The following is a 26,875-nucleotide window of genomic DNA, read 5'->3' as shown; positions in this document are numbered from 1 at the left end:
GAATTCGCTCATCACACCCATAAATAACCCGAACTGTGTGTGAATGTAAACCTTTTTAAGGAATCAAAATCAGGACTGACAACCGTATTCTGCTGCTGTGTGAACGTGGCCAATGACTTGCCCACCATTGTTCTGATCTTTTTTTTTTTTCAATAGAAATAAAAGGTATTTTGTTTAGTTAAACAATAGACATTAAATTTAAAAACTGAAAGCTTTTGTTATATTAAATTATGGCCTCATACAAATTCATTTCCCTCATTTAAATTTGCTGAAGTTGTAGGAACAATTTCTTAATTTTTGGCCACATTGATTTTTCTGTGGGGTTCTGTATGTCAACTGTCTTATTTTTGCTTTAAGTATGTTTGAGTTAGTTATTGTGTTACTGTTTTATTGTTGTTGTGAATAATAATTATTCATAATCAATTAATAATTTTCAAGAAATCTGTAAAGATCTAGATTTCCTTGTGGCATCCTTAGTACAGTGCAACAGTAGAAATCGTCAGTTGGTCAAGGTTTCTGCGCCATTTACATTGTAAAATATAGAAATGTTTTTCACTGATGTAAGTACTTATGTTATGAATACTTTTATGTTCAGTAGGTCATGGAAGCAAATCAGAAGTTACAAATTAATCAGATAAAGTGATTATAAAGTTTAGAATAAATTGGGTAATTAGTTATTTCCACATTTCATTTTATATTTAAACCATTTGTTAATTGATTCACCATTTTTGTTGTTAATTAGGTGCTCAAATGGAAGTTGACTATACTGAGAAACTGAACTTTAGTGATGATGAGGAGAACCATTCGGCTAAGGAGAAAGGCGATAACTGGTAAGCACTCATCTTTGTTACTTATTTTATACTAAATTTTTTGGGAATAATGAACATTGGCTCTATAAAACTCTTTCTTGCTGAAACACAGGGAGTGGATGACTAAAGTTGATCGCATGCGGTCAAGAAACGCTGATGTTCAGGAGGCATGGAAGGAAGGAAAAGAGGAGAGGCGTGATGGCAAGAGCTCATGGGCTGAAAGTGGAGACCCCAGGGCTCCCTCCCCTGGCAATATTGTCCATTATAGCAAGACGGTTCCTCCACAAGAACAACAGGTATGGTGTGCACTAGAACAATTGACCCTTTGAAAAGAGCTTGATTGACTGACCATTCATAAGGCAGAATCTGACATCTTGGTTGACAAACAAGTCACACAGGATGGTAGATTAAATTTGGTGGACTTAAACTTAAAAAAAAATTTTTTTGTTGTCTTTGTGTGTTTGAAATAAAATAAGTTCTGATGTTCTTTTGTTTATTTCGTGCTTTAAGGAAATATGAAAAGACAATTGGTTCACGTGTGTGAACTACAGTGAAGCTTAGGGCTACAGTGATCCGTCACGATCCATAAAATTTATTTATTGTTTGAATTTCTTAAAACAATTTAAAAGCCTAGACTTTGTTTTCATGCAAGAAGTAACATGCTCTGTCTTGTCTGTCAGCGTATTGTCAGTTTTCCCTTTGCTCTGCAATCTATATTACTGCACGAGAATGTGTAGTGTGAGAGCAGCATTGCTTTTTCAGAGGTAGAAACCGTAATTAAGGAGGGTGGGTTTTTGAGAAGGGTCAATTGTCTTACTGATTTCACAGAGTTGGTCCTTTTATTTTTCTCCATATTTTTGCTTCATTGTTTTTTTTTTGTGTGTGTATAGGGCCAAACTGTTGGACGTTCTGTGGGAAGTGGTGGTCCCCGTGTTACAAAGCTACCCACAACAGCACCCGCCGCTGGTGAAGAGGAATCTGAAGCATGGCGACAGAAACGGAAGAAGCAGTCAGAGCTCTCGGAAGCAGTAGAACGTGCTCGCAGACGGCGTGAAGAGGAGGAACGGCGCATGGAAGAACAGAGACTTGCTGCATGCAAAGAGAAACTCAAACAACTGGAGGAGAAACGACGACCTTCAACTACAGAAACTACTAAACAAATCACGCAAGCTCATGGTGATCACCAGGAATTGACCGAAACTGTGCCTAAACTACCTGCTGAAACCCCTCCCCCTCAGCCTCAACCACCACCTTCCCCTGCACGGCAACCCTGCCCTCCCATGCAAACCCATGAAAGGACAGAGCCCACTGTGGAGGAGGTGCCACAGTTTGTTACCCGACAACCTAGCCCTCCTGTCCATAGGACTGCCCCAGAACCCCAAAGCAAGGTTGATACTGCTGTAACTGAGGAGGTGCATAGACAAGTGGAGAGACACCCAATGAGAGACTACTTCAGTACTGAAGAGCCCAGAGGTAAATGTAAATAGATTAAAAAAAAAAAAAAATCATAAAGGTATTAAAATTCTAAAGTACTTTCTATCAGATAAATGCAAATGTCTTTGTTGAGGTGACAATTTGGTTGTAAATCTAAAGAATCAAAAAGTTCAGCTGGAGCTTATGCCCTTGTTAATGATTTAAACTTATCTTAATCCAGAGCCTAAAGTACAACATGAAAATATTACAGTTGTGGTAGGGTGTCAAAACTCAGACCAACCAAAGTGCGACAAGAACCTAAATTAAGCTCACCTGGTTTGATGCATATATACTTTTTCTGTAGTGTAGCTCAAACAAAAGAGCATGGCACTGGCAATGCCAATGTCATAGTTAATTCCCTGTCGCTTTGGATAAAATCTGCCAGGTGTGCGCACGTTGTTGGTTTTTTGTTGTTTTTGTTTTTTCTAATAAAAATGCTAGTTATACATTTTAAAACATTTTTTTTATTATTATTTTTTTATTTCAGTTGAGGAGCCTCAGTCGTCGTTATCCAGACTGGATCGTTCTCTTAGTGAAGATGCACCTCTTCCGTCTCAACTGGAAAATGAGGGAGACACTGGGACTGCTGTTCGCCCTTCTGTCACCTCTGGATACTCAAAACAGTTCCAGAAGTCTTTACCACCAAGGTTCCTTAGACAACAGGTACTCACACAATGTCCTAGCTTTAAGAATCATTGTTAATTTGAACCTCGATGATGAAAATGAGAACTAGTATTATTTGTAGTAATTCCTGCTTTATGGTAATGTAAATTTTATTTTCTTAAATTCTCCAGGAACAGCTTAAACAACAACAGTGGCAGCAGCAGCAGCAACAACAACAACAGCAGCAGCAGCAGGGTGGAGGGGGTCCAGTCTCTCCCTCAGGCGGTTCAGTTCCTCAGCACAGATCCTTATACCAACCTCTTAGCCCCCACCACCAACACCTTGCTTCAATGGGCTTTGACCCACGCTGGCTAATGATGCAATCTTACATGGATCCTCGCATGATGTCTGGGCGGCCACCAATAGATATGCCTCCTATGCACCCCGGTGTGTCTTGCAAACTAAAATTTTCCTTCCTAGTAACTTGGTAACACATTTACTAGATACAATAACACATTTTCACTTAATGTTGTTTTGATGTATTGCTGATTCATCTCCTCAGTTTAGCCCATTTTAAGCCCACATTTTTAAATGCTTCTCTAGTCACTAGACATTACACTCAAACGTTGCATCTGATAATTTCTCATTTCCATTTATACATTTTTTGAGAGTTCTGTAGTATGTTAAGTCATAATAATAGTTTTGTATTTCAACATTAGGGAGAATGCCTCCTAAGCAACTGTTACGACGAGAGCCAACAGACAACAGCAGCTCTGGATCAGACACTTTTGATCATCTGACCCGACCAATCAGAGAACACGGAGTTCCCAATGAACCTCGAATGGTCTGGGGTTCTGACCCATATCCATCAACAGAGCCCCTGTCCTCTTCTGCAGCCATAAAAGGGCGTGAAGATGGCAAGGAGACAAGGTGAGACTGCTTTATTATAGAGGTTTTAGATAAAAAATAAAAAGCTATTTCCCAAGTGTTAGAAATAACTTGTTGATCAAGTATTAAGACCTTTTATTTTCCCTTTCTCTCTTAAAATAGATTGGATGCTTGTCTGGAGCTGGATAGAGGTCTATCAGGTGTCTATCCTCGGGACCATAGCCCACTAGAGCCCAGGGGCAAAGGCGACTTCTTCAGGAATTCTTCTGAAACCTTGTCTGCGTTTAGTCATGTTTCGGAAGAGGTTCCAGGTCTCCTACAGACTGACAGAGTACCAGTCATCCCTTCTTTTGAACCCGAGGAGGCTAACCTCTCTGGTGCAGATGAGGTTGAAGCCATTGGACAGGCTGTATTGAAACGAAGCATCTCGCAAGGCTCCAGTCACTCTCTGAAACTGGAAGAGCCCAGATTTGAAGGACTTACCACAGTACAGAAAAACCTGGACTACCCTGATACCGTTGAAAGACCAGAGGACAAGTCCAGAAAGGAGCCATTTGGACAAGGGTCTGTAATCAACAGCCGTTCCACGCCACCTGTAGCTAATGATGGCATGAACAAAACCGACAAGCTTATTTTACCTGCACCCAGCAAACAGAAGTCAGAGATGCGCTGGGGATCCCGTGGATCTGGATCTGGAAGGAGAGAGGGTACCGGAGGGGAGCGGCCAGTGAGGAGATCTGGACCTATTAAGAAACCTGTGCTGCGAGACATGAAGGAAGAGAGGGAACAGAGAAGAGAGAAAGAAGAAAAGCACGAACGAGGGGAGCGACCCAAAAAAGAAGTAGCTGCTCCCAAAGGTGCTGCTTCATCCACTGTAGAAGCATCTGATGGACCGAAGCCCTCTGGTGATGAGAAGAAAGTCGTGGTAGAACCTGAAGTCGGAGTATCAACTGCTGGAACGAAGTCCAGAGATCTGCAGGCAGCTGTATGCCCTACAGCCACAACTGTTGCTGAGGATAAACCAGACAAACCTCTATCTAATGACAAACGTCCTGAACCCAAATTACCATCTCGCAAAGACTCCAACCTCCCTCCCAGAGCTTACCGTAGAGATGAGAGGGAGCGAGACAGAGAACGGGAGCGAGACAGAGAACGAGACCAAGATCGAGACCGAGAGAGGGACAGAGATGTGGAACGAGAGAGGGACTGGCCTTCTGATTTTAAAGCCCGTGGTCGGGGAGAGTACTATTCCCGTGGCCGGAGTTACAGAGGCAGCTATGGTGGGAGGGGCAGAGGTAGTCGTGGTCGGAGTCGAGGTGACTACCTTTACAGAGAGCCACGGTCACGCTCAGACTTGCCATTAAGTGCCACAGGAACAGCTAGTTTCCATGGCAGAGAGGAGAGTGAAACCCGTAGCGAGAGCTCAGATTTTGAAGTCTTGCCCAAGCGCAGACGCAGACGAGGCTCGGACACAGACTCTGAAAGTGAAGGCAGAGAATCTGCCAGTGACACCGGAGCATCAGATCGTGAGCCCAGCTCCAAACCGAGCAGGCCGCTTCGTCGCGAGCTGCCGGAATCTCGCTCCTCTAAATCAGCCTCTGGATTTGCAACTGGAAATCTTTCAGAAAAACCTGGGCCTCGAGATGAGGATGGGCGACCTAAACCGGGTTTTCTTTTAAAGGGTGAGGCCACACGGCGAGGCAAGGGAGGCTTGCACAGCAGACGAGGTGGTGGCAGGGAACGAGGTGGCCACAGATCTGCTCCTTTCCGACGGCCCCCAGTTAAAGAGTCCTCACAGTGGCCCTCGAAGCCCATGGAGACCTTTCGGCCAGAGGAAGCAGAGACCTCACGCACTGATAGCATCCCCTCTGAAAGACGGCACACCAAATATGACAACAAGAAAATTGGAGAGGGTGGACAAAGCTTTCGGGAGAGGCCCCGGAGACCAAGGGCAGCCCGTCCTCCCAGACAGGACAAGCCTCCACGGTTTCGGAGGCTTAAAGAACGTGAGGCTGCAGTGTTTGCTGGAGAGGCTACTCCTGGTGTGCCAGTACCTACATCGGTCTCCCCAACACTGTCTAAAGCTCCTGGAGCACTGGTCGCTTTGTCAGAAAGAGTGGCTAATACCAGTACAGCTCCTTCTCTCACTTCTGACGTCACTCCTCCTGAACTTCCTGTCACAGAGACTGTTGATCCTGAAATGGGAGCCACCACTGTAGTTGCTGCTGGCAGCAAATCACCTGACTTGTCCAATCAGAACTCTTCTGACCAGGCCAATGAGGAGTGGGAGACGGCCTCTGAGAGTAGCGACTTCAATGAAAGGAGAGAGCGGGAGGACAAGAAGCAGCTTGAAGCAGCCATGACTGCCATCACTACTACTTCCTCCTCTGTGCCCATACAGATCTCTGGGGGCCAGAACAAATCACCCACAGAAAGTGCGGCAATCTCAAAACGGGAGATGGCCTCGGCAGCCAAGAGGAGCTTCTCTAGCCAGCGGCCTGTGGATCGGCAGAACCGAAGAGGAAATAATGGGCCTAAAACAGGTCGAGGGTACCCTGCAGGCAAGAGCGAAAGAAGGGGAGGATCTGGAGCCAAATCAGGACGGAGGGGGTGAGTCTTAAACGGTCTTGTCCCAGGCAGCAAAGAGTTAGAATATAGCAGATTTTAGGTGAAAAGCATCTGTCATGGTTTAAAGCAGGGCTGTTGAATTCAGCTCCTAAAGGGCCACTGTCCTGTAAAGTTTAGCTCTGACCCTAATTAAACGCACCTGATCTAGCTAATCAAGGTCTTCAGGAACGCAAGAAACTTTAAAGGCTTACAGCGGGCATCCCTTTGCTTATACAATGAGTGCCCCATCCTGCTCCGGAAGGGCCAGTGTCCTGTAGAGTTTAGTGTAGAGCCTTAATTTAACTATTAAACCAACTAATTGGGATCTTCAAAATTACTTAAAACATCCAGATAAGTATACAGGTTGGATAAATTGTTCTTCCTCAAAGAATTACATTTCAGAACAAAACTTATGCAATGGCAATTTGAGATTAAGTAATTAATTTATGCCTGGTAAAAACCATATAGCTATGGACCAGAATGAGGGTAAGCCCTTTCACTTGGACCACAGAGAAACCACAACACCCTAATAAATGCATAGCAACATGCAAAGAACATAACAGCCTCATAGCTGTCCACAGTTGTTTTAGGAACTAGCAACTCCCGTTTTCTTCAGACAGTGTAAAAAGCAGTGCTCTTTTATGCTTTTCTAAACTTTATTTCATGGCAATCACTTCTATTATTCAGACATTTATTTAGAATGGAGCTTTAGGACATTGAGCTCTGCTCCTCTAATTTTCTTTATTTTTTATTTTTTTTAAGAGCTTTGTTTTGATTCAGCTGTGTAGGTGATAATTGCCTGTGAGTTTGTCTTGACAGCCCTCCAAATAGACATGTATTTTTAGACCGTCTCTCATTCAACCGACAACTTTTATCTTGCTGTTTTTTTCCCCCAACAACCCTCAGATCCTAATTTATTACTGAGCTCATATTTTCTGTTTCCTGCAGTGCTGCTTCTCAAAATGCAGAGACCACTCAGGCCAGTACAGGTCAGAAAACTGGGAAAGAATCTGCTCCCAGCCGCCGGAAAGAGGAAGGGAAGCAAGCTGTCAAAAAACCCAAAGAGAAAGAAAATGCTTTGTCTCAGTTCGATCTCAACAATTATGCCAGTTAGTTATTTTTTTGTTTTGTTTTTTGTATTGTTTGGTACACCTTGTAGTGAAAATGTTTAATAGTGAAACTATTTTTAGTAACTTTTTGGCTAGCTATAAATTACTTGTAATTACTGCTTCATTATTATCACTACTATTTATGACCAAAGTCTATTAGTAAGCTTAATAAAATAGTTTGACACTTGTTTGTCCTCTTTCCATCCTTTTCTAGGTGTAGTGATCATTGACGACCACCCAGAGGTCACAACACTGGAGGACCCTCAGTCTAACATGAATGATGACGGGTTTACAGAGGTTGTTTCACGGAAACAGCAGAAACGTTTGCAGGATGAGGAAAGAAGGAAGAAAGAAGAGCAGACTGCACAGGTGAGGAGAGGAGGGAATGACTTTATTCCAATGTGTTGCAAGTATTGCATCATGGCAGTTGGTACACAAACCAATATCTCATCTGAAGTCTTCTTTGTTTTTGCTTATGCTGTACAGAATTGGAGTAAAAAAGGCTCTGGAGAGAAGGGCAGGGGAGGTGGTGGTTCTAAACTCCCTCCGCGATTTGCCAAAAAGCAGCAACAGCAGCAAGGATTGGCAGCAGGACAGCAGCAGCCATCAGCTCCAGCTCCACAGACCCAGGCTGTCCCTCAGCAGACTCAACCACAGCCGGCTATGTCTGTGTCGCAGCACAACCTTCCTGCCTCCAACCAGAGCACTAGCTCACCCCAGCCTCTTGAGGGCGCTGTGGCTCCTCTGACCCCCACACCTGTAGACTTCCCTGCCAAGAGTCAGGCACACAACACCCTGGGTACAGAACTGTGGGAGAACAAGGTGGCTGGCTCCGCTGTTGTCTCTGATGTCAAGACACGTAGGTTCCTCACTATGTTTATGTGCATTTTTAGTTCAAGAAACTTGTAAACGTTAATGAAGAAAAGGCCAGTGAGATTTTTCTTGACATTTGTTCATTAATTTTTACCAAACATAGTGGCAGCTCTGCCTCTGATGGTCGTCCTATTTGTCTTGCTATTACAGTTGGACCTATCAGCCCTCCCCAGCCTCCTTCTGTCAGTGCCTGGAACAAACCCCTCACTTCATTTACTGGGACCGTTACACCTGAGGTGAGAGGATATTAAAACAAGGCTGTTTTCCAACATGCTATTGTTAGCTGGATGACCAACACCATTTTGAATATTCTGAATTTTAAGTGCTGGTGTTTTTGTGGGTGTGTGTTTTAGGGTGTGAAAGCGGGAACAGAAGGTGGGGTTGATCTGGGCATGGATAGCATCCAGTTTGGTGCCCCTTCTTCAGCAGGAAGCACTGACAGTGACGGATTGCCCGCCCTGCTAGAGAAAACCTCTGATAATAAACTACCCGAACCCAAAGAGCAAAGACAAAAACAGCCTCGTGCTGGACCTGTCAAACCTCAGAAGGTAGTCCCTTATTTTATCTAAAAATAAAACCAACATACATTAGCATTTGCATCAGATAATATAGCAGATTTTCCAATGATACAGAACATTTTGCAAGATGTGGCACAGGACTTGATTTTATTATGGTTTGATTAATGAAAAGGGGCTGTTAAATTTGCTTTTGTAATTAAGGCAAAAGTTTATATGCTGATACACAATATAGAAGCATTTTTACTAGTGGTCCCAGTCTTTACAGACATCTCTATATAGGCGTATAATATACATTGTTTAAAACTTACATTTTCCTCCACAGTTACCTGACATCCCCCCTCCAGAGCACAAGGAATATAAACCTGGTCCCATTGGTAAAGAGCGTTCGCTCAAGAACCGGAAAGCTGCCAAAGATGTGCGTCAGTCCGATGGAGAGGGCCTGGATAAAAATGGAAGTAGAGGCAGCCGAGACAGAGACTCCAGCTCACCCGCTAAAGACAAAGTTCCTGAGCTGGGAGGAGACATTGAGGGCATGATCACTGCTCCATCAGCAGAATACTCCAGCAGCACTAAGGTGCAATTTAATATCCTAGTGCTTCAGTTCAGTCATTAACACACTATTATTCAAAGGTTTTGGGTCAGTGAGTTGTTTGTCAGTGTAGCATTTTAAAATAACAGTTTTCTTGATTTATTTTTGGTCTTTGTCTTATTCTTAAGTTAAAACTATTATACAAAAAATAACACAACATACAAACCAACACATCATGACACCATTATTGTCTTATTTTAAAATACACTTTTTAAATTGTTTATCTTATTACACAACATTACTGTTTTTTACTCCTACACCTTGGTGAGCTTAAGAGAATTGTTTTAAACATTTAAACCTTACCAACCTCAAACTTTTGAATGGTATTGTTTATTTTATAGAAGAGGCAAAAATTGTTCACTTGTAGGCATTTTCTGACCATGTATGTGTTTATTATGCAGGAATCGGTGACTGACTACACGATCCCATCTTCCTCGTTAGCAGACAATGTCCCCACTGCAGGGACCAAGATGGAGGAGAGCCTTGTGACACCTGTGAGTGCTTCAGTACTGTAGTGTGTGTGTGTGTGTGTGTGTGTGTGTGTGTTCTGATCACTTTTTTGGTTGTTGGTTCAGGTGGCGCTCCCGCACCCGTTGCCTATTCAGCGAAGAGAAGCCCTGCAGCAGAGCTCCAGCCTTGCCACTGTCTCTCCTGCTACTGTTGACCTTACACTTAAAGTAAAGGCACACCCACTAAATTATTCATTTGACAGTCAGAAATGTAATGTTGAATGTACAAATCCTTATCCTCAAAGCAAAAGCATTAGCATACAATGTTATGCTGTTTTTTTTCCATACCATAAATAGTCAAAATTAACTTGACATAAGTATGTGAATACAAATAATTACCGGAGCATCTTTTAAACTGCTCCTCATTGTTTTCTTGCAGATGGAATCTGCGCGCAAGGCTTGGGAGAACTCACCTAGTCTTGTGGAAAAGAGCTCTCCTGTCACCTCCTCTGCTTCCCCAATCACCAGTGGAGGAGGAGCAGGCAGTTCCTCCTTCAGTTCCTTCTCCAGTGCTTCAGTGCCTCAGATACCTGTGGCCTCGGTCACCCCCAGCACCTCACTGTCCGGTAAAAGTTCATGCTTGAACACCAAACTGGGTCTGATAGTAAAAAAAAACAGACATAGGAATTTTAATAGTGGGCTTCCGTTATACAGGATCTGCAACCTACACAACGTCCTCTCTCAGCACGAAGAGCACATCAGCTTCGGACCCTCCCAACATCTGTAAGGTAAAGCCCCAGCAGCTGCAGAGTTCAGGAATGTCCAGCACTAACTTCTCCCAGCTGGGCTGCGTGCCTTCTCTGTTACCACAACAGCAGCAGCAACAGACCCAACAGGTGTTTGTATCCCAGTCTGCAGCAGGTAAATACATTTATAGTTCATAACATTTTGTTGAACGTCAGTTAAACAATTATTTGAAACATAATTTATTTGCAACATTCTACATCTCTCTATTCATAAATTTTTTGCATTCTTGTTGACTAAAAGTATTAATCTGTAAAAAAAAAAATCAACAGCTGTTTTAAATTGTGTAGGTTCTGCGGCCCAAATCCCGGCCTTCTACATGGACACCAGCCACTTGTTCAGTACGCCCCATCCTCGCTTGGCTCCTCCCTCTATAGCCCAGCAGCAAGGCTTTCAGCCCGGACTCTCACAGGTCTAAAACACAGTGTCCCCCACCAGCAGAATCAGAATTTCAAGTCATGATATGATTAATATTTTTAGTGGTCTCATTTCCCTGAAGTTTTTGAGTTTAGTTGACACGTTATGATTTCTGTCTCTGTAGCCTACAGCAGTGCAGCAGATCCCCATCCCTATTTACGCTCCTCTGCAAGGGCAGCACCAGCACCAGGCCCAGCTGAGCCTCAACGCTGGACCTCCGGTGTCTCAACCTCAAGACCTCTTCAGCTCCTCCATGCAGCCCTACAGGTATTGCAGGCCACGTTGCTGAAATCTATAGCATCCAACCATTTTTTGTATAATGCATAATATCTCAGTACATTTATTGTATGCTCTTGTGCTTTCACAGGTCTCAGCAAGCATTCATGCAGAACAGCCTCTCCCAGACGTCTCCTATGATGCTGTCTGGGACGCCACTGCACAGTTACCCTGGAGTGCAGCCCCCAGAATTGGGCAAGCCTCAATCCAACCTGGCCTTCCAGCAGACTTCAAACACCCAACACATCCCCATCCTGTTTGAGCCCCAGCTGAATCAGCCCTCTGGCATGGGAGGATCACAGCTTATAGACACGCATCTACTGCAGGTCAGAATTCAATTCCTCTAGATGGTGATCTAGTATTTCTTTGCCCTTATATTTAGCCCGCTAAAGTGTATTTTTTTCTCTCTCTCACTATGTGATGATCCACAGCGTCAGGGAATGAGTCAGCACTCAAACCTGTTCTCTGGACAAGTCCAGCAGCAGAGCAGCTACTACAGCTCAACACAAAGTCCCAGTTCTGCCCTACATCACATGACGGTTTCCATGCCAGGTTCACAGTTGTCTTTGCCCAATTTCGGCTCTGGTGGTGGTCAGCCACTCTTGGCTTTGCCTCAGTCCTTACCTCCGACCCCTCCACAAGCCCCGCCCCCCAGCCTCAACCGCCAGGCCCCCAGCAATCCGCCCTATCGTGGCCTTATTGGCCAGAATACACACAGTATGATGCAGCATTCCAATAAGGTTTGTGCACAGATGCTCATACACTGATCTCTTTTTATTTAAAAAATGTACTACTTTTTTACCTTTTCAAACTAATTTATTTAACTTAATTTAATTTACTAGTAGTAATCAAGTTACTGAATGTAAACCTACAGATTCTCTCCTAATAATAAATTAGTCTGTATAAGCACAGCACTGCATTGTGTACAGCCCTAATCCTCAAGTCTGGCTCGCGGGAGCCACTTTCCCTCAGAGTTTAGCTCTAACCCTAATCCAACACACTGGAGAATGCTAATCAATTTGTTCAGGATCATTAGAAAATATCAGGTAGCTTTATTTGATTAGGGTTGGAAAGCAGGAAAGTGGATCTCGCGAGCCAGACTTGAGGATCACTGTTGTACAGAATAACCCCTGTATTTTGCCACCTACCGTCAGAGTGAATTTGTATTTTTACTCAGCCCATCTGCTGTTTTGATTCCAATTATATATACATAATGGTAACACTTTCTATTAAGATGTCCTTGTTACATGTACTTAGCCTTAAATTATGCATAATTACGTGCACGTAACCCTAAGCCAAATCTTAATCCTAGCCATATGGTAAGTACATTTAGTTAATATTACTCTGTACTTAAATATATAATTACTGTAAGGATACCTTTAAGTAAATTGTAACAATCATTTATTTAGCTTAAATGTGAGGTGTCCTTTTTTTGTCAAATTAAACTAACATTTCAGGAAAATGATTTAAACACACAGTTCTAGTCCAATATAATCTTTTTCTGAAACTGAAATATTCTTGTAGTCTAAATCTTATCATACATGGGGTATATTGAAACCGTTTTATCTGTTGTAGATGTGTGAGATGGATCTGAAGCTCTTCACTGGTGGAATGGATATGAAGCCTGGAACTCCACCTGTCAGCGCCAGAAGCACTACACCCACTTCTAGCCCTTATAGGTGTGTGTGCATGCAAAGAAGCCTGAAAAAAACCCACATCTTTCATGATGTACAAATTAAGCTTTTAATGTGATTTTAAACTCATTCCTACAACTTAATTCGTTCCTATGACTTATTAATTTGTGGCAACTGTTCATGTTTCATTAATTTTGTTCCTTAACCCATGAGTTAACTGAATTGAGGGAACAAAATAATAAATCGTACAAATTCTTAATTCATGAAATCTTTTCTTTCCCCTTCACGCATGTTTACCACAGTAGGAGATGCAAAAACTGTGATTAAAAGTAAAAGATAATAAAATAAACCTGTAAAAATTGCTCAAACATGACATTCGAATATTCCCTCTAAAAAACACGAATATTCGAACTATTCGAACATCTGGTTGTGCATGTTGTAAATGACGCACATTATAGGCCAAAATAATACAGAGACATAACTACTTGTATAGGTAGTCTATTTAAGTTTAAACATATTTGACAATGTATTACCTACACAAAAACAAGGAAATCAACTAATGTCCAAGACTGCAGACCTCACGCTCTCTCACCCTCACGTTCTCTGCGCATAACTGTTTTAATGAACGAACACATTTTGTGTGCTGATCGAGCAACTTAAGTTTTGAGTTTTGTGCAAGCAATTGAAGGTCGCGACTGTTGTCCCAAATATAGCAGGCTTTATTCAGTGATTGAAACTAATATTATTAATATTAATTGAAGTTTTGCATATAGAACTGACATTGAATGCTTGGAGCGAGCTAGTTGTCGAATGGTATGCTAACTATATCTTAAATAGCTTGCATAAAACGTTATCTCACGGGTCAACAATTTTACCTCACTTTCTCTGCTGCGGCTGAGCTGGGCTCTGCATTTGCTGTCATCTTCCATGAAGACACATCATCTTTCAGCAGTGATGCTGTGCCAGACAGTGCGACTCCTGTGACCTGTCCCTGAACCCTCAGGCGCGCTAGCGCGCCCACTCACAAAGCAGACAGCCAAGCCTCTACTACTTCGGTTTTTTTATTTGAATATTTTCACCTTCGATTATTCTGGGTTTTTTTACTATTCAAATATATATTCGAATTTAGAATATTCATTGACAGCCCTAGTTAGATGTGAAAATTTTGAAAGAAACGATGCCTAAATATTATTGACTTTGTGGAAATTCATGACCAACCGTCAAACCGGAACAAAGCCGCATGAGTGTAGGCTATAGGCTCGAACATCATCCAAAAGCATGTAGCGATGTAACATTTTCCAGCTTTTTTGTTCTACTCCCAGATTTTAGAAATCATTCTAATATGCTGATTTGGTGCCCTAAACATTTGAATGGTAGTGTAAGGACCAACCATCCTTGATGTCATGGCCTTCATGCACGCTGCATGCATATCCCCAATGTGTCGCAGACATATTTGGTGTGTTTTCTGACAGCTTCCTTGATTGCTTTCTTAGGGCAAGCTCCACAAGCCCCAGTAGTCAGTCTGGCAAGATGAACAGCATGCTGTATCCCAAACAGTTCCAGTCGGGCACCACAGGAATGCGCATTGCCCAGCACTTCCCAGGACAGTTCAACCCACAGGTCAGTTACTACAGGCTTAAAGCAAGTTGTTGGAAATCTTAATTTGATGACACTTGTTGAACATTAACAGCATTTCCTGTCTCTTGCACATAAACAGATGTTGTCTCAGGCTAACATGGTGTCTCCATTGGTGCGTCCACCCCATGTAAACTCCTTTCCTGGAGGGGTGCAGCGTTCACCAATGGGTCCACCTATGTCCCCTAATTTGAGTGGGGGTCTGATGCCCTATCCCAGACCCCAGCATCCTCCACGTGGACCTTCTGGTCCCTCATTGGCACCACGTGGCACACAGGCTGCCCTGAAAGCAGAACAGGACCTTAAGGTGAGCATTATCACAAGGTAAATAGGGTGATTTTTTTTTTTTTTTTTTTTTTTTTGGGGGGGGATTGAAATAGGACCGCAGTAACTCCAAATTATACATTCAGCTAAATTATTTGTTGATGGTCATAAATGTGAAGTGTAGTTTTATAACGTCACTAACTGTAAAGTGACTATTGCCTAATACATTTATTCTTAGTCCAGTGTCCATATCCAGTCATAGAGCCTATGGTTTTCTGGGCGATGGGGTCCTTGGAGTTAACGTAAATTTGAGGGGCTCTACTTTAGGGGTTGTATATGAGGTTTTCTATATTGGCTTTACAATTTGTTTTTGTTTTTTTTCTCTCAGGCTAAGCAAAGAGCTGAGGTGTTACAGTCCACCCACAAGTTCTTCTCTGAGCAACAGCAGCTCAAGGCTCCAGTCAGCAAGCCGACCCGCATAGAAGGAGCAGGCAAACCCACCGACAACATCACTTCAAATCACCAGGGGGTGCCATCTGACCGCGCAGAGTCTGACAAACCTGCACCTCTAGCAACAACCAAACCCATCCGGACGGGTCCCATCAAACCACAGGCCATCAAACCAGAAGAGAGCAAATAGTCGTTACTGCTTCGGAAAAGACCGACGGATGGAAGGATGGACAGAGAGGCCGAGTGCCGGGGAGGTGGGGGGTTGGTACGTCCTACAGCACCTGAAAGCGGCAGAGAAGTGTAGGGAAGTAGAGTGATGGATGTTAATTTTACAAGGTGCTGTGCATTTCTCTCACACTTACTGTGCCCATTTTCCTCATGCTTGTTATCAGTCCATCTGTTCTCTTCTCTGCTGTGGTTGGCATTACAGAGAAAGCGCCACTCCATTGTGTGAACTGTACATCCTCCGTGAACAATGAAGGTAGACATCAACACGAGTTAAACTTGCTGCTGAGAATGCCATTTTTATAGCAGTATGATTTACTTTCTCATTTCCTCGAGTAGAGAAACACATTTTAGGCAGGCAAATGTCTCCTTTTTTTGATTGAAGATGTTTTCCCCCATAATTTTATATTTTTGCTCATGTTCTCATGCAACAGTTCAGTTACAGCGATAAAGATACAATGAAATGTCTACACACACTCTCTTGCATACCTTTTATCGTGTGTATGTTGTGTGTACCCCTCTGTCAACATTACCTACACTCACACTTACTTTGACTTCAACCATGTGTATTGGCCTTAACAATACATAGAACATTATTTCAGCAGATTAGGAGTTGATTACCGATGTATCCAATTAATTTATCGTTTGCCGTCTCCACTTTGAGCCTACCCTCTTGCCTTCTCGGTCTCAAGAATCGAAGTTTGTGTGTTTGCGTGTGCGCGCAAAATACCCTTGAATCTTTAGCCAAAGGTTAGGTGTCAAGAGACCTGAATCCTTTTAAGATGAATATGATTTTGACAAAGACTGCTCTGCCTGGTCAACAGATAGTAGAATTATGATGGAATATTTTCTTTTTTTTTGTAAACGGTTCCTCCAGACCAGGCCTATGTTCGTGTCCCCAGCTTACGCTTCTCCCCTTTTCAACAGATGTAGAAACGCCCACTTCTATAACTCCATATTTTCACCTTCTAGCCTCTCCACACAACTCCCAACCATGCTGCTGACCAGCTCTGACTCTCCTGACCAATCACTGCAGAGGGGTGGCGAGGTTTGGGTTGGGCTGAGTGGTCAAGCAATTTAGTTTCAGTACTAAAGAGCGTAGCTGCAAGTTTAGAAGAGAAACGTCAAGTGTGAGGCTGCCAGACTCAGTGGGGGGTTTGGGACAAAAGTGATGAAAGTCTTGAACTACTCTGTACGTTGACCACAGGCCTGAGTACGTAAGGTCTTTCTCCAAACCACTCCTCTTGGGTTGCTTTTGCATAGAAGGGGCCTGCATTTGAACAAGGGTTTCAGTACGGCCCCCATTTCTTGTTTAGTAGGAATGAGAAACTGCAAACAGAAGGGGAGGAGAGGGAATTGATTTTTTTTTTTTTTTTTTTGGTTTCTGTTTTTGTTTTACTTGTACAGGGGTTAAATCGCTGTATTAAAATATGTAAGGTCTTATTTACATTCTCCTGGTTTGGTTACAGAAACTAATAAAATATGCTGTAAAAATGAGCTGTGGTTGGGATGTCAGTTTTTTGGGTTTTGAGGCAATGAGTTCATTAAAATACTTCTGTGCGTGTATGCAAAACAGAAGAAAAGCAGACTTTTTAAATCTTTATTTTCATATAAGTTAATACACTTCCATAGCCACAAGATTTCAATCTTAACGTCTCAAGCTGCACACAAGGCTTGAAGCAAATTCAAAAGAGAGAAGGGAAAATGTTCAACATATACAGAGTTACGATAGCATAATTATGTAAGGAGCATGTACACAAGCAAAGTTTTATGGTTTTTAAAGTTGCATACCTCTGTGCAATCTATCAATCAAGAGGCAGGCCTACTGTAATGAATTGCATGCCATTATATTTCCCCCCTTCCTTGAAATTTTCAGTGCGGTAAACAAAAAAGACGAGACATTACTTATAAAGGTAGAAAAATAATTTCTCTATTAACATGTTAAGTGGACAAAATCATTGAGGACGTAAATGTGGCCTCAATTTATTAAAAACCTGATATACTCTATACTTTATCCATTTTGGAATTCATTAGTCAATGGAATATCTTTTATAGCATTTAAAGATGCAAAAATATATATATTTTTTTTTTATGTGAAGATTTGCAATGTAGTCACTGGTGTTTATTGTCTGTTGTCTTGAAAATAAGTCTATATAGAAGTCTTTGTACTTGAATATGATCAGGAAAATGTTATATTTGCTGTATTCATTATACGGTTTATACCTACTGCTGGTGCTAGGAATAATGTCATCAGCATAATTATAGTCGATTCTTGTCCAGTTCTCTATTATTGTCTTGAATTCCAGTAAATCCAACAAAATCTGTCCCTTCAGATGGTAAAATATTAAGACATTACAAAACGCATCTATAAGCTGGGTGATATAGAAACTTACGCTTATGTCTTCACTTTACTCTTGCTTGCCTAGTCTCACATTATAAGATACCATGTAAAAGTTATCCCAAGCATATAGCTTTCTCTGCGTTGGGTTGTAGTCTACCATGCTGTTGTAGCGATAGCGGTTTTTGAATGGCACTGAGATTGTTTTACCCTGGCTGGTTGCGGTGTCGTACATGTAATTAATGGTGGTGTTTGGTGAGGTGTAACTAGCAACAGTGTACAGCTTGCCACAGATCATAAAAGCATTAGCCACGGATGTCTTGCGGATTTTAGTCTCCCAGGTGCCCTTCACCTCCAGGTTGTGAGGGTCCAGCTGGGAGATGACAATAGCTCCCTTGGCTTTGTTGGTGCTGTAAATGGCCCATAGACCATTCTCATCTATTGCCAGGTCAATGTCTGTGTAGCCTCCCCAGGAGTAGGGGAATTGACCATGGAAGCCAGCATGGGGAAGATCACGGCGGGCAGCAATGCTCTCAGAGAGTAGATCGTATCTTAGAAGGGTGCGGCTGAGCCTCCGTTGGTAGTACAAGGAGCCTCTGTACATGGTGGCACCTGTGCTTTCCATAGACTCGGGCAAGAGGAGGACTTTAGTGGGGAAGCCACGTGACAGCTGGTCCATGTTTTCATACCCGAAGAGTTGACGCACTTCAGACCCTACGGAATCAATGCGCCATACCATCTCTGCACCATAAGGTTCTTTAGCTTCTGGGTCTTGCATCCAGACACCGTATTTACCAGCAATGCTGTCAGCCTTGCGGTGCACCTCTGGCTCTTTTACCCACACCAGATCACCACAGCCTGAAAAATCAAGAGATTGGACAATTGAGGGAAAACCAAATTATTTTAAGATTGCACATGGAGCCAGTGACTGGTTGCAAGGAGATCCTGTCAAACCAAAATCTCCTAAAGGTGGAAGTGAGGACACCTTGTCCTACCATTCCTTTGAGTGTAAAAGATTAGAAGCATAACTTACCCTTTCCTAAAATACCCTGTAAGAGAGAGGTACTGGGGAAAGGGATGGTTGGCAGAATTCAAAGGACTTCCCGGGAATAACCTGAACCTTGATGTCTTTGTTTAGAAACATGGTCCTATCAAGTGATTCGCATTACCATTTTGGCGCCTTACTAAACATACACAGCTCCTTTTATATACTAGATTATTTTAGATGCAAACGAATTGGTAAAAATAGCTGTATTTGTGTTGGTGCTGTCAGCAGGAATGAATACTATGTGCACGGTGTCATTTTTTCAGGCAGCTGAGATGTAGGGGCATGATGTATTTATAAATTCACATGCTTTGACAGTGTCGGAGGACATTTAGTAGGTCGGGTCACTTTTGAGTGAAGGGTTAGGGTGTGACTCACCTGGGATGTCTGCTGGACCTTCCTGATTTGGGGCAGAAACCTCAGTGATCACAGCCGTCACCTCCTGGTATCCAGGATTCTCGTAATGCCATGCAGGATCTAGGAGCGCAAGAGGACAGAAATTCACATACTCCGATTGAGACGTGCTTGTGAAGGTGTTGAGGTCTACATTTATCAAGCCTTCACTATAAGAATGGCAACTAGTGACCATGACGTTGCAGTCAGAATATCAAAGAACTCTTGTTTGGGAGACCATTTCCATTGTGTATTAGGGAAGTGGATTCATCTATTATGGTGGTGAACTTTGTTCTCTGCTAACGTAACTTTACCCTTGTTACCCCATACCTCTTAAACTGCTTTTGTCTCCTTGTGTGGTCCCAGGCCTTGATACCAGTTGGGAGACTGCAGGTCCTAAAAGGCAAAGACACATGATGCCATTATGGTCTAATGATGTTTTACGGTACCTTAATTGCAGTCTAAAGAAACCAGATAATGAGAAGATAGACTGGTTAAGAAGAGATAATCAACCACTGGTATCCCAGAGTGCCATAACGGAAGTCTAGTTGCCCAAGAGTGGTATGTTGCATGGTTTTGGGGGACTGGCAGCTCTACTGACAGTCAGGAATCTAACAGAAGGAAATAAACAGCTCTGAGTAGATTCCCAGCTGTCCCGGAGCCTGACAGACTCCAGACCTCCCATTACATATCCAAAACTCAGACGTGCACTCCAGCAGGGCGCAAATACACACCCCCTTGGTAAACAATCTCAAACGAAAATGGCTAATATTTTTAGTGTCGTTTTCTGATGTAAAAATATCAAACAGCGGAAGATGGTTGAGAAGGGGTAACTTGTTGGAAAGTATGTACTTTTGATTGGTCTCCACTAAAATGCAGAAAGGACCTGAACAACTCCCACGTTACCCCCATTCCCTTCATTTTATTGCCAAGAACTAAATGGCTTCTGTTAAACTGTGGTGCCACATTATCATTAAAGTTTGATCATGTGCTAACTTGTTTACCAGCTTTTATAATGGCCCAGATTACACTTGGAGACATTAACATCTGGAAGCTGACTTTGATGCATTGCTGTGAATAGGGTTAAAAAGGGCTGCTGTCGATGATAGCCTGCTCAGACCTGCAATGGGAGGGTCTGTAGGTACTGTCCTTTATCCCTATAATCAACAAATGCTTATGAATACAAGTCTATGCGTCACTACAAGACAACAAAAGCATATAATTCCCAATGTTTGTATAACGTGCCTAATGGTTCCCAGAGAGATCAAGCAGAACTTCAAGAACCCTCCGGACCAGCTGGTAGTGTGTTGCAGGCAAATTTATTTGCCATAGCCAACTCATCTTGAAGATTTTGGAGTTTTAGGTGTGGGGTGGGGGGCGGTTGGTAGTGTTTGAATGCTTTTGGTTTTTTGCAACTCTAGACTGTGAAGCAGATGCCAGTGCTTATTATAATTCTAAATGAGAATTCCATTCATGTAAATTTTAAAACATCAAAGGTAAAATTTCCAAAACAGTTCAATCTCCAGAGGCAAGACAGCAGGATTATACATTTATAAGTTTGTACTTAATGAGGTGACACTGACAACATCCACATGGCCAAATGGCACAAGTTTCCTGATCTTTTCTTTTTTTGCAGCTTCACTACTCATTTTTCCTCATTAAAATGTTTTATACTTAAATAAATAGTACTTTTACCCTAATACTAAATTAAAATGGTGCATTTCGCAATTGTACAAAAACTGCAGCAAAAGTACCAGGAAATCTTTGCTTTTACATGACTACATTCACGCTGCTAAGTGTTAGTCCAAAACAACAGAGCATCATAAACATGTATTATGGGCACCTTTGAACCTTGCTATTAGCCAACGTAAATAAAGCTTTTATACCCACAGAAAAATGACTGTTTATTCAGCCCCTTTCTGAGAGTGTACGTTTGCATGGCAGGATATTTATGGTGCTAAAGGGACTGTAAACCTGAAAGAAAAACACTGAATCCAAGAGGGTGAGGATGTGCATGACAGATGTCCTGTTTTCTTTTCCTGCTCAAAGAGCCAGAATCTGTCTTTCTTCTGCAAAGAGTGTCTCCAAAGTCCACTGCTTCTCTAATCTGTCTTATTAAACTCCTTCTTTATATTTCAAGTGTTTACATGATGTATGGTGCAGATGTGTAGAGCTGTGGTGCTGATCACAGGTGTCAGTGTGAGAAGTAGAACAGATGTCAAATATGGCAGCACATGGAAAAGAGAAGCTGGTAGGGAGAAATATATAACCTTGTTAAACGAAAATGAATTTGGGAAATTGAGGTGGACCACAGAACTGTGGCATCACACTATACATCATGCTAGCAACTTGGCTGCTTGCCTAAATATTATTTTGTTAACGGAATATGTCAGTAAAGCTTAACCATTTTTAAGGGACCATCACATGCACTAACAACCCCAGTTGGGATCAGTTACCTCTGACCTCCACCCTTTCTCATGCAGCATCCGTCAGTGGTCTGCTGGGAGCTGTCAGTAAGACTTTACTGCTGAGTATTTGCACAGTACTTATGTTTAACTGCTTCAGTAGCTTGCCCCTACACCCTCATGTCTATCTTGCTTCTGTTGCCCTGCTCTTACTATGACAGCGGGTTGTCACCTAGTTCAAACTTCTCTGTTCCCTCCTGCTTTAAAATGAACACGGTGACCTACTCACACTTCCAGGCAGGTATAACTGTGAAAATACACACATAAACTGTATGAGTTTTTTTCCATGGTGCCAGTGACTAGCATGCCAATTCGCTCACTCCCTCCATGTTTCCAGACACCACACCTATTTACTTGTCATGGCTTGGTTGTTCTAAACATTTTATTTGTTAGTTTACAAAAATAAGTGAAGGTTTCCATCATTACCAGTATTTGACTGTATGTTGACAAAACAAAATAGGTATAGGCAATCTTTCACACTTTATTATGAATGTACACAATGGCACAATTTTTACCTTTATGGGTACAGCGACTTTCCACTGGGACAGTACCTTATTTGTACCTTATTTTCCCCTAAAGAATCAATTTTAGCATCTTAGAGTACTAAGGTAATTATATCAACCCTTATGGTACCAATGTAAAAAAAGGTACAAAGTTGTCCCTTTGAGGGTACTGCCCCAATGACAAGTTGTTGTATTTTGTGCATTTTCTGCAAATTTTGAACATTTTGAACGTTTGGCCAAACATAGCTAAAAGACAATTTGGTGCTTGGTTGTCAGTTCTCACCTGATCCTGGTCTGAAGCTGTTGTCATTTTGGGGCACTCTTGGAGGAGGCTGCTGCATGCATGGTCTGCTCCTCAACCTCTCAGCCTCCTGGCGGAGCTCTTCCATCCTCTGCTGCAGGTCCTGAACCTGTCTGTCCAGTCTCTGCTTCTCTCTCTGGAGCCGGGCGTTCTCCCCCATCGCCTGGTTGTATGCGTCCTGGAGACCTGACTGAGATCCGGAGCCATGTGACGACTCTGACATGGCTTCCCCTCCTGCGAGGCGGGCGACCAGTGCCTCTAACAGCCCCAGGCGAGATTTCAGTGCCTCTACCTCGGGACTTGAACCTGCTGATGGACAACTGGCCTCTGTAGGGCTGTCCACCATGAAGGTGTATTGGCAACGTCCACTACCAGCATTCGCCCGGCGAAAACTTGCGCTGCCCTGAGCATGGGTGCCCATCAGTAGGCAGGAAGCCCACAACATAGCCAAGAAATACATGTTGAGCTTGACCACAGATACCTGGAAACTTCTGTCTTTATCTGGTTCTTCCTCCAGGAAGGTGGTTTTCGCAGAGGTGAATCTACTCTTTCTGTATATCACTTGTCTGCCCTGTCCTCTTTAGCTCCGGCACTAATCTATTCCTTCCCTTTTACCTCACAAGCGTAACCAGAGTGGCTCACTTCTGTGGCGTTCCACTGATGACCTCTCACCTGAGTCTATTCAGTCTTCCGTTCCCACTGACTTTCTCTCAGTTGAGGGACTGATCGGAGCGCCTCGTTTCGATTGGTGGTTGAATTTTCTCTTTGATGTCTGTGATCCCACAGTTTGTGTCTGCAGGTCTGGAGGCAGTTTCTCTGAGTCCAGGCACATTACGCTGGGACATATTTATACAGTCAGGGAGGAAAAGGAGGGAGGGAAGGAGTAAGAGAGACTGAAAGAGGGACGGAAGAAAAGGAGGGATGCTGTGTGCTTGAGGGATTGCCCCAACAAAAAGATCTTTCCAGAGTTCTGCATTTGCCACCTCCTCTTGGAGGGCATATCAGAGCATGTGTGGGATTGATTGTGTGCTGTTTGTTTAGCTTTGTGTCTAGGAATGCGAGGGCGACCACAGGTGAACACAGGGGGTTTTGTCCCAGTGTTATTTAATGGGTTGTATGCTCAGGCGTTTTCCCAATGGGTATTGTTGTGATTACTTATGTAATGTACCTAACAAACGAGCTACGTGTGTGTGAGAGTTTCAGAAGGTGACTACTGGGGGAGTGCATACCTTTTCTGCTGATTTCTAATTTGGGTGTTGCGGTGTATGTAGACCTATCGGTTTGCTGCTGGTGATTCACAGCCGGGGATCTTGCTATGGGGAACCCAAGACAGGCTGCTAAGAGGGGGAGTGAGTTTGGATAGAGTTACCCCTACCGGACAGGCTATGGGGGAGGTCTGCAGTGTTGGTTTACATGTGGCGTTTAGCTAAAGGGGTCAGAACGTGATGCAAACAGTAACAGAGGTCAATGCTTGTTTGAAATATTACATGCTTGATGATGGCATTTGTAACGGTTCAATATTCAGTCTTCAGAATCAACATGCTCCCTTGCCCATTTCTCGTTCTGTCACCAACCTTCACAATCCCTTGATATTTAGTTTTCTTTTTCTCATCTACTTATGACATGCAACTGCAATTTTCACCCCTCTCCTCTCCACAGTTCATCACCTCATTTTCTCTCAATAGGTCTGTCACTTGGTGTTTTTGCTGGTTGCTCAAAACACCTTCACACTCATTTATTTATAATATGGCAAAGATATTCAGGACTGGAATCCGTCTTCATGGTGGCCATTTGTTTTGTTTGCATGTGATGTCTGAAGTCTTCTGTGAAGAGTAATACAAAATACTTAACTTGTACCACTCTTCCTTGCTTCTGTCAGTGCTCATAAAAATACTTTCTTAAAGGGATAGTTCACCCAAAAATATAAATTCTGTCTTTAACTACTCACCCTCATGTACCTGTAAGACCTTTGTTCATCTTTGGACCACAAATTAAAATATTTTTGATGAAATAGGAGAGCTTTCTGGCCCTCCAGACAGCAACACAACTGACACGTTCATGGCCCAGAAAGGTAGTAAGGACATTATTAAAATAGTCCATGTGACACCAGTTATAAAACCTTAATTTTATAGTTACAAGAATAATTTTTTGTGCAAAGGTCCTATTTTATAATGTCAAAGTTGTTATTGTGAGGTATTTTGCTTGAAAAGTGTGCCTGAGGTCTTAAAATGAACAGCACGTGGATTTTGTTAATGTTATGACATCAGTCTTAAGTGGAAATGCAAGTTTTAACATCATTTTTGTTTTCAACACCTTTGCTTGCAACCTTCTGGCCACTCTTCAGGACCACCATCAGAGCTCTCAGCTTTCACCTTGCAGGCTTCACTTCATCTATTACCACATCAGATTTATTGGAGATTGCAGAAAACTGACATTTACCAGAAACACTGTGTATTTACAAGACCATGCTTGTAAATCATGTTCAACTAAATCCTTCCTGTCAAACGCACAATCTATGGCAGTAACTGGAGATGCTTACTTTGAAGGATGGTCCAGAATTAAAGCGTGCATTCCTTCAGTCAATGCCATTCTTTAACATTCTCTCCACCTATCCAGTCAATATCTGCAATCCCACTTATGTCTTTTACAAGCTCCATACAAACATAGGATTCCGGATTTATGATATATGTCTCAAAAGAGCATAAAAAAAAAAATCTTGTTAGCCTTTTGTTTCTGTGTATTGAAGACATTTCCAGCAAGTTCAGAACTGTAGATCTGCAACAAATCTTCAATAGCATTTATTGACTCTGCAACTATACATACATCTTTCCATTCACATGCATGTTCCGGTCTCGCAAAAGTCTGAAACAATATGCGAAAAGACTGCAAAATGTCTGTTTTGTGTTTGTAGAGGATCAAAGCCTGGTTTGAGTAGCATGCACACACACAATTAAAACATCTTGCCTAAGAAGTGAACGGAAGAACATTAGTTAGGTAATTAATTGCTGACATGAAGAGCATCTCTCATTAAAGACTTCTTGGGGAATTTGCTGACACAAACCAGAATAATGTGACACTCCAACAACATGCAAGTTAAATATTTCCATACATACACACACAAAACATTATGATATTATGAAATCAAATCATGCTTGTATCAGAATTACAAATTTTACCCAGACATAAGCAACCACCAACACCCTGCAATCACACAGCTGATAGTGATGGTGATTTTTAGATTTTTGCACCTGCAAACAGTACTCGCATTTCTTAGTAAAGCATAAAAAATCGAGTTATTACTTGCACTGAACTTTTCCTTTCTGGTACATTATGACTTCACTGGAAGTGATGAGCCACACAGGGATGGGGGATTATTGGAAAGCCTTGGATACTGGATGCTCATTATTTCGTCTACCACTACAGTATTTTTTTGCCTGTTTCTGTCCAGAGTCAGTACAGATGGAGGGAAGCTGTCTGCCATGAACACATGGAAACCAGAGTGCATGACTGAGATGAAAAGAACAGAAAAAGTTTTTTAAAAATGCAGAAAAAAGGAGGGATAAAAGACTGCAAGAAAAGTAATTCAGTGTGAGGAATGCAATGATACTCAAAGGGGAGTAAAAACAGTAAAACTCAGAGCTGGTGTTTGAATGGAGAACTTTTAAGGGTTGACCAGGGAGTTGATTTTCAGCTTTAAAGAAGGAAATATAATACATGGTGCTATAAAAAGACTTAAATAATACGTTTTTGCCTTGGTAAATTTGCTTGAAAAACTTCCACGTTCACAGAGTTTGGGGAAACTCTGGAAGCCCAGTTCTGCCAATGAATAATAATAATAATAATAAAAAAATTGTAATTGCAACTTTTTATCTCACAGTTATGACTTCTTTCTCACAACTGCGAGCTTACATCTAGTAATTGACTTTGTCTCAGAACTGCGTGATACAAACTCACAATTCTGACTTCTCACAATTCTGAGATAAATCAGAATTGCAAGATATTAATTCAGTGTTTTTATTTTCTCAGAATTTGACTTTTTTTTATTAGAATTGTATGATACAAACTCACAATTCTGCCTTCTCAGAATTTTGAGATATAGAATCGCAATTCTGAGTTGTTAAAATTGCAAGATATAAATCAATTTTCTCAGAATTTAACACTTTTCTCAGAATTGCATGATATAAACTAAAAGACAGAATAGAGAGAG

The 26,875-nt window shown here is 42.2% G+C and overlaps 2 protein-coding genes across 2 annotated transcripts in view; one reads left to right on the top strand and one right to left on the bottom strand.

The window, feature by feature from the left end:
* The window catches only part of LOC113121141 (protein PRRC2C-like), a 28,679-nt gene extending 11,559 nt beyond the window's left edge, over window positions 1-17,120 (top strand). The window contains exons 9-33 of the mRNA XM_026291395.1: window positions 743-830; window positions 922-1,105; window positions 1,700-2,282; window positions 2,770-2,945; window positions 3,077-3,332; window positions 3,605-3,815; window positions 3,936-6,383; window positions 7,329-7,489; window positions 7,704-7,858; window positions 7,976-8,348; window positions 8,513-8,598; window positions 8,716-8,910; window positions 9,203-9,454; window positions 9,871-9,963; window positions 10,045-10,146; window positions 10,358-10,544; window positions 10,633-10,839; window positions 11,013-11,134; window positions 11,264-11,406; window positions 11,507-11,741; window positions 11,847-12,155; window positions 12,991-13,094; window positions 14,543-14,669; window positions 14,767-14,991; window positions 15,337-17,120. Coding sequence (XP_026147180.1) covers window positions 743-830; window positions 922-1,105; window positions 1,700-2,282; window positions 2,770-2,945; window positions 3,077-3,332; window positions 3,605-3,815; window positions 3,936-6,383; window positions 7,329-7,489; window positions 7,704-7,858; window positions 7,976-8,348; window positions 8,513-8,598; window positions 8,716-8,910; window positions 9,203-9,454; window positions 9,871-9,963; window positions 10,045-10,146; window positions 10,358-10,544; window positions 10,633-10,839; window positions 11,013-11,134; window positions 11,264-11,406; window positions 11,507-11,741; window positions 11,847-12,155; window positions 12,991-13,094; window positions 14,543-14,669; window positions 14,767-14,991; window positions 15,337-15,588 — 7,274 coding nt within the window. The 3' untranslated portion in view covers window positions 15,589-17,120. The remainder of the gene's footprint in view (window positions 1-742; window positions 831-921; window positions 1,106-1,699; window positions 2,283-2,769; window positions 2,946-3,076; window positions 3,333-3,604; window positions 3,816-3,935; window positions 6,384-7,328; window positions 7,490-7,703; window positions 7,859-7,975; window positions 8,349-8,512; window positions 8,599-8,715; window positions 8,911-9,202; window positions 9,455-9,870; window positions 9,964-10,044; window positions 10,147-10,357; window positions 10,545-10,632; window positions 10,840-11,012; window positions 11,135-11,263; window positions 11,407-11,506; window positions 11,742-11,846; window positions 12,156-12,990; window positions 13,095-14,542; window positions 14,670-14,766; window positions 14,992-15,336) is intronic.
* Window positions 17,121-17,209: 89 nt separating this feature from the next.
* LOC113121143 (myocilin-like) lies at window positions 17,210-23,552 on the bottom strand. Its single transcript, XM_026291396.1, has 4 exons — window positions 22,651-23,552; window positions 19,730-19,795; window positions 19,385-19,483; window positions 17,210-18,819 (listed from the first exon to the last, which is right to left on the bottom strand). Exons 1-4 carry the CDS (start codon window positions 23,126-23,128, stop codon window positions 18,032-18,034), a joined length of 1,431 nt encoding a protein of 476 aa, XP_026147181.1. The 5' UTR covers window positions 23,129-23,552; the 3' UTR covers window positions 17,210-18,031.
* Between the last annotated feature and the right edge of the window lie 3,323 nt (window positions 23,553-26,875).

Source organism: Carassius auratus, chromosome 20 (genome assembly GCF_003368295.1).
Source record: "Carassius auratus strain Wakin chromosome 20, ASM336829v1, whole genome shotgun sequence".
NCBI lineage: Eukaryota > Metazoa > Chordata > Actinopteri > Cypriniformes > Cyprinidae > Carassius > Carassius auratus.
Note: the sequence above shows the minus strand (reverse complement) of the source record. Positions and strands in the feature narration are given on the sequence as shown.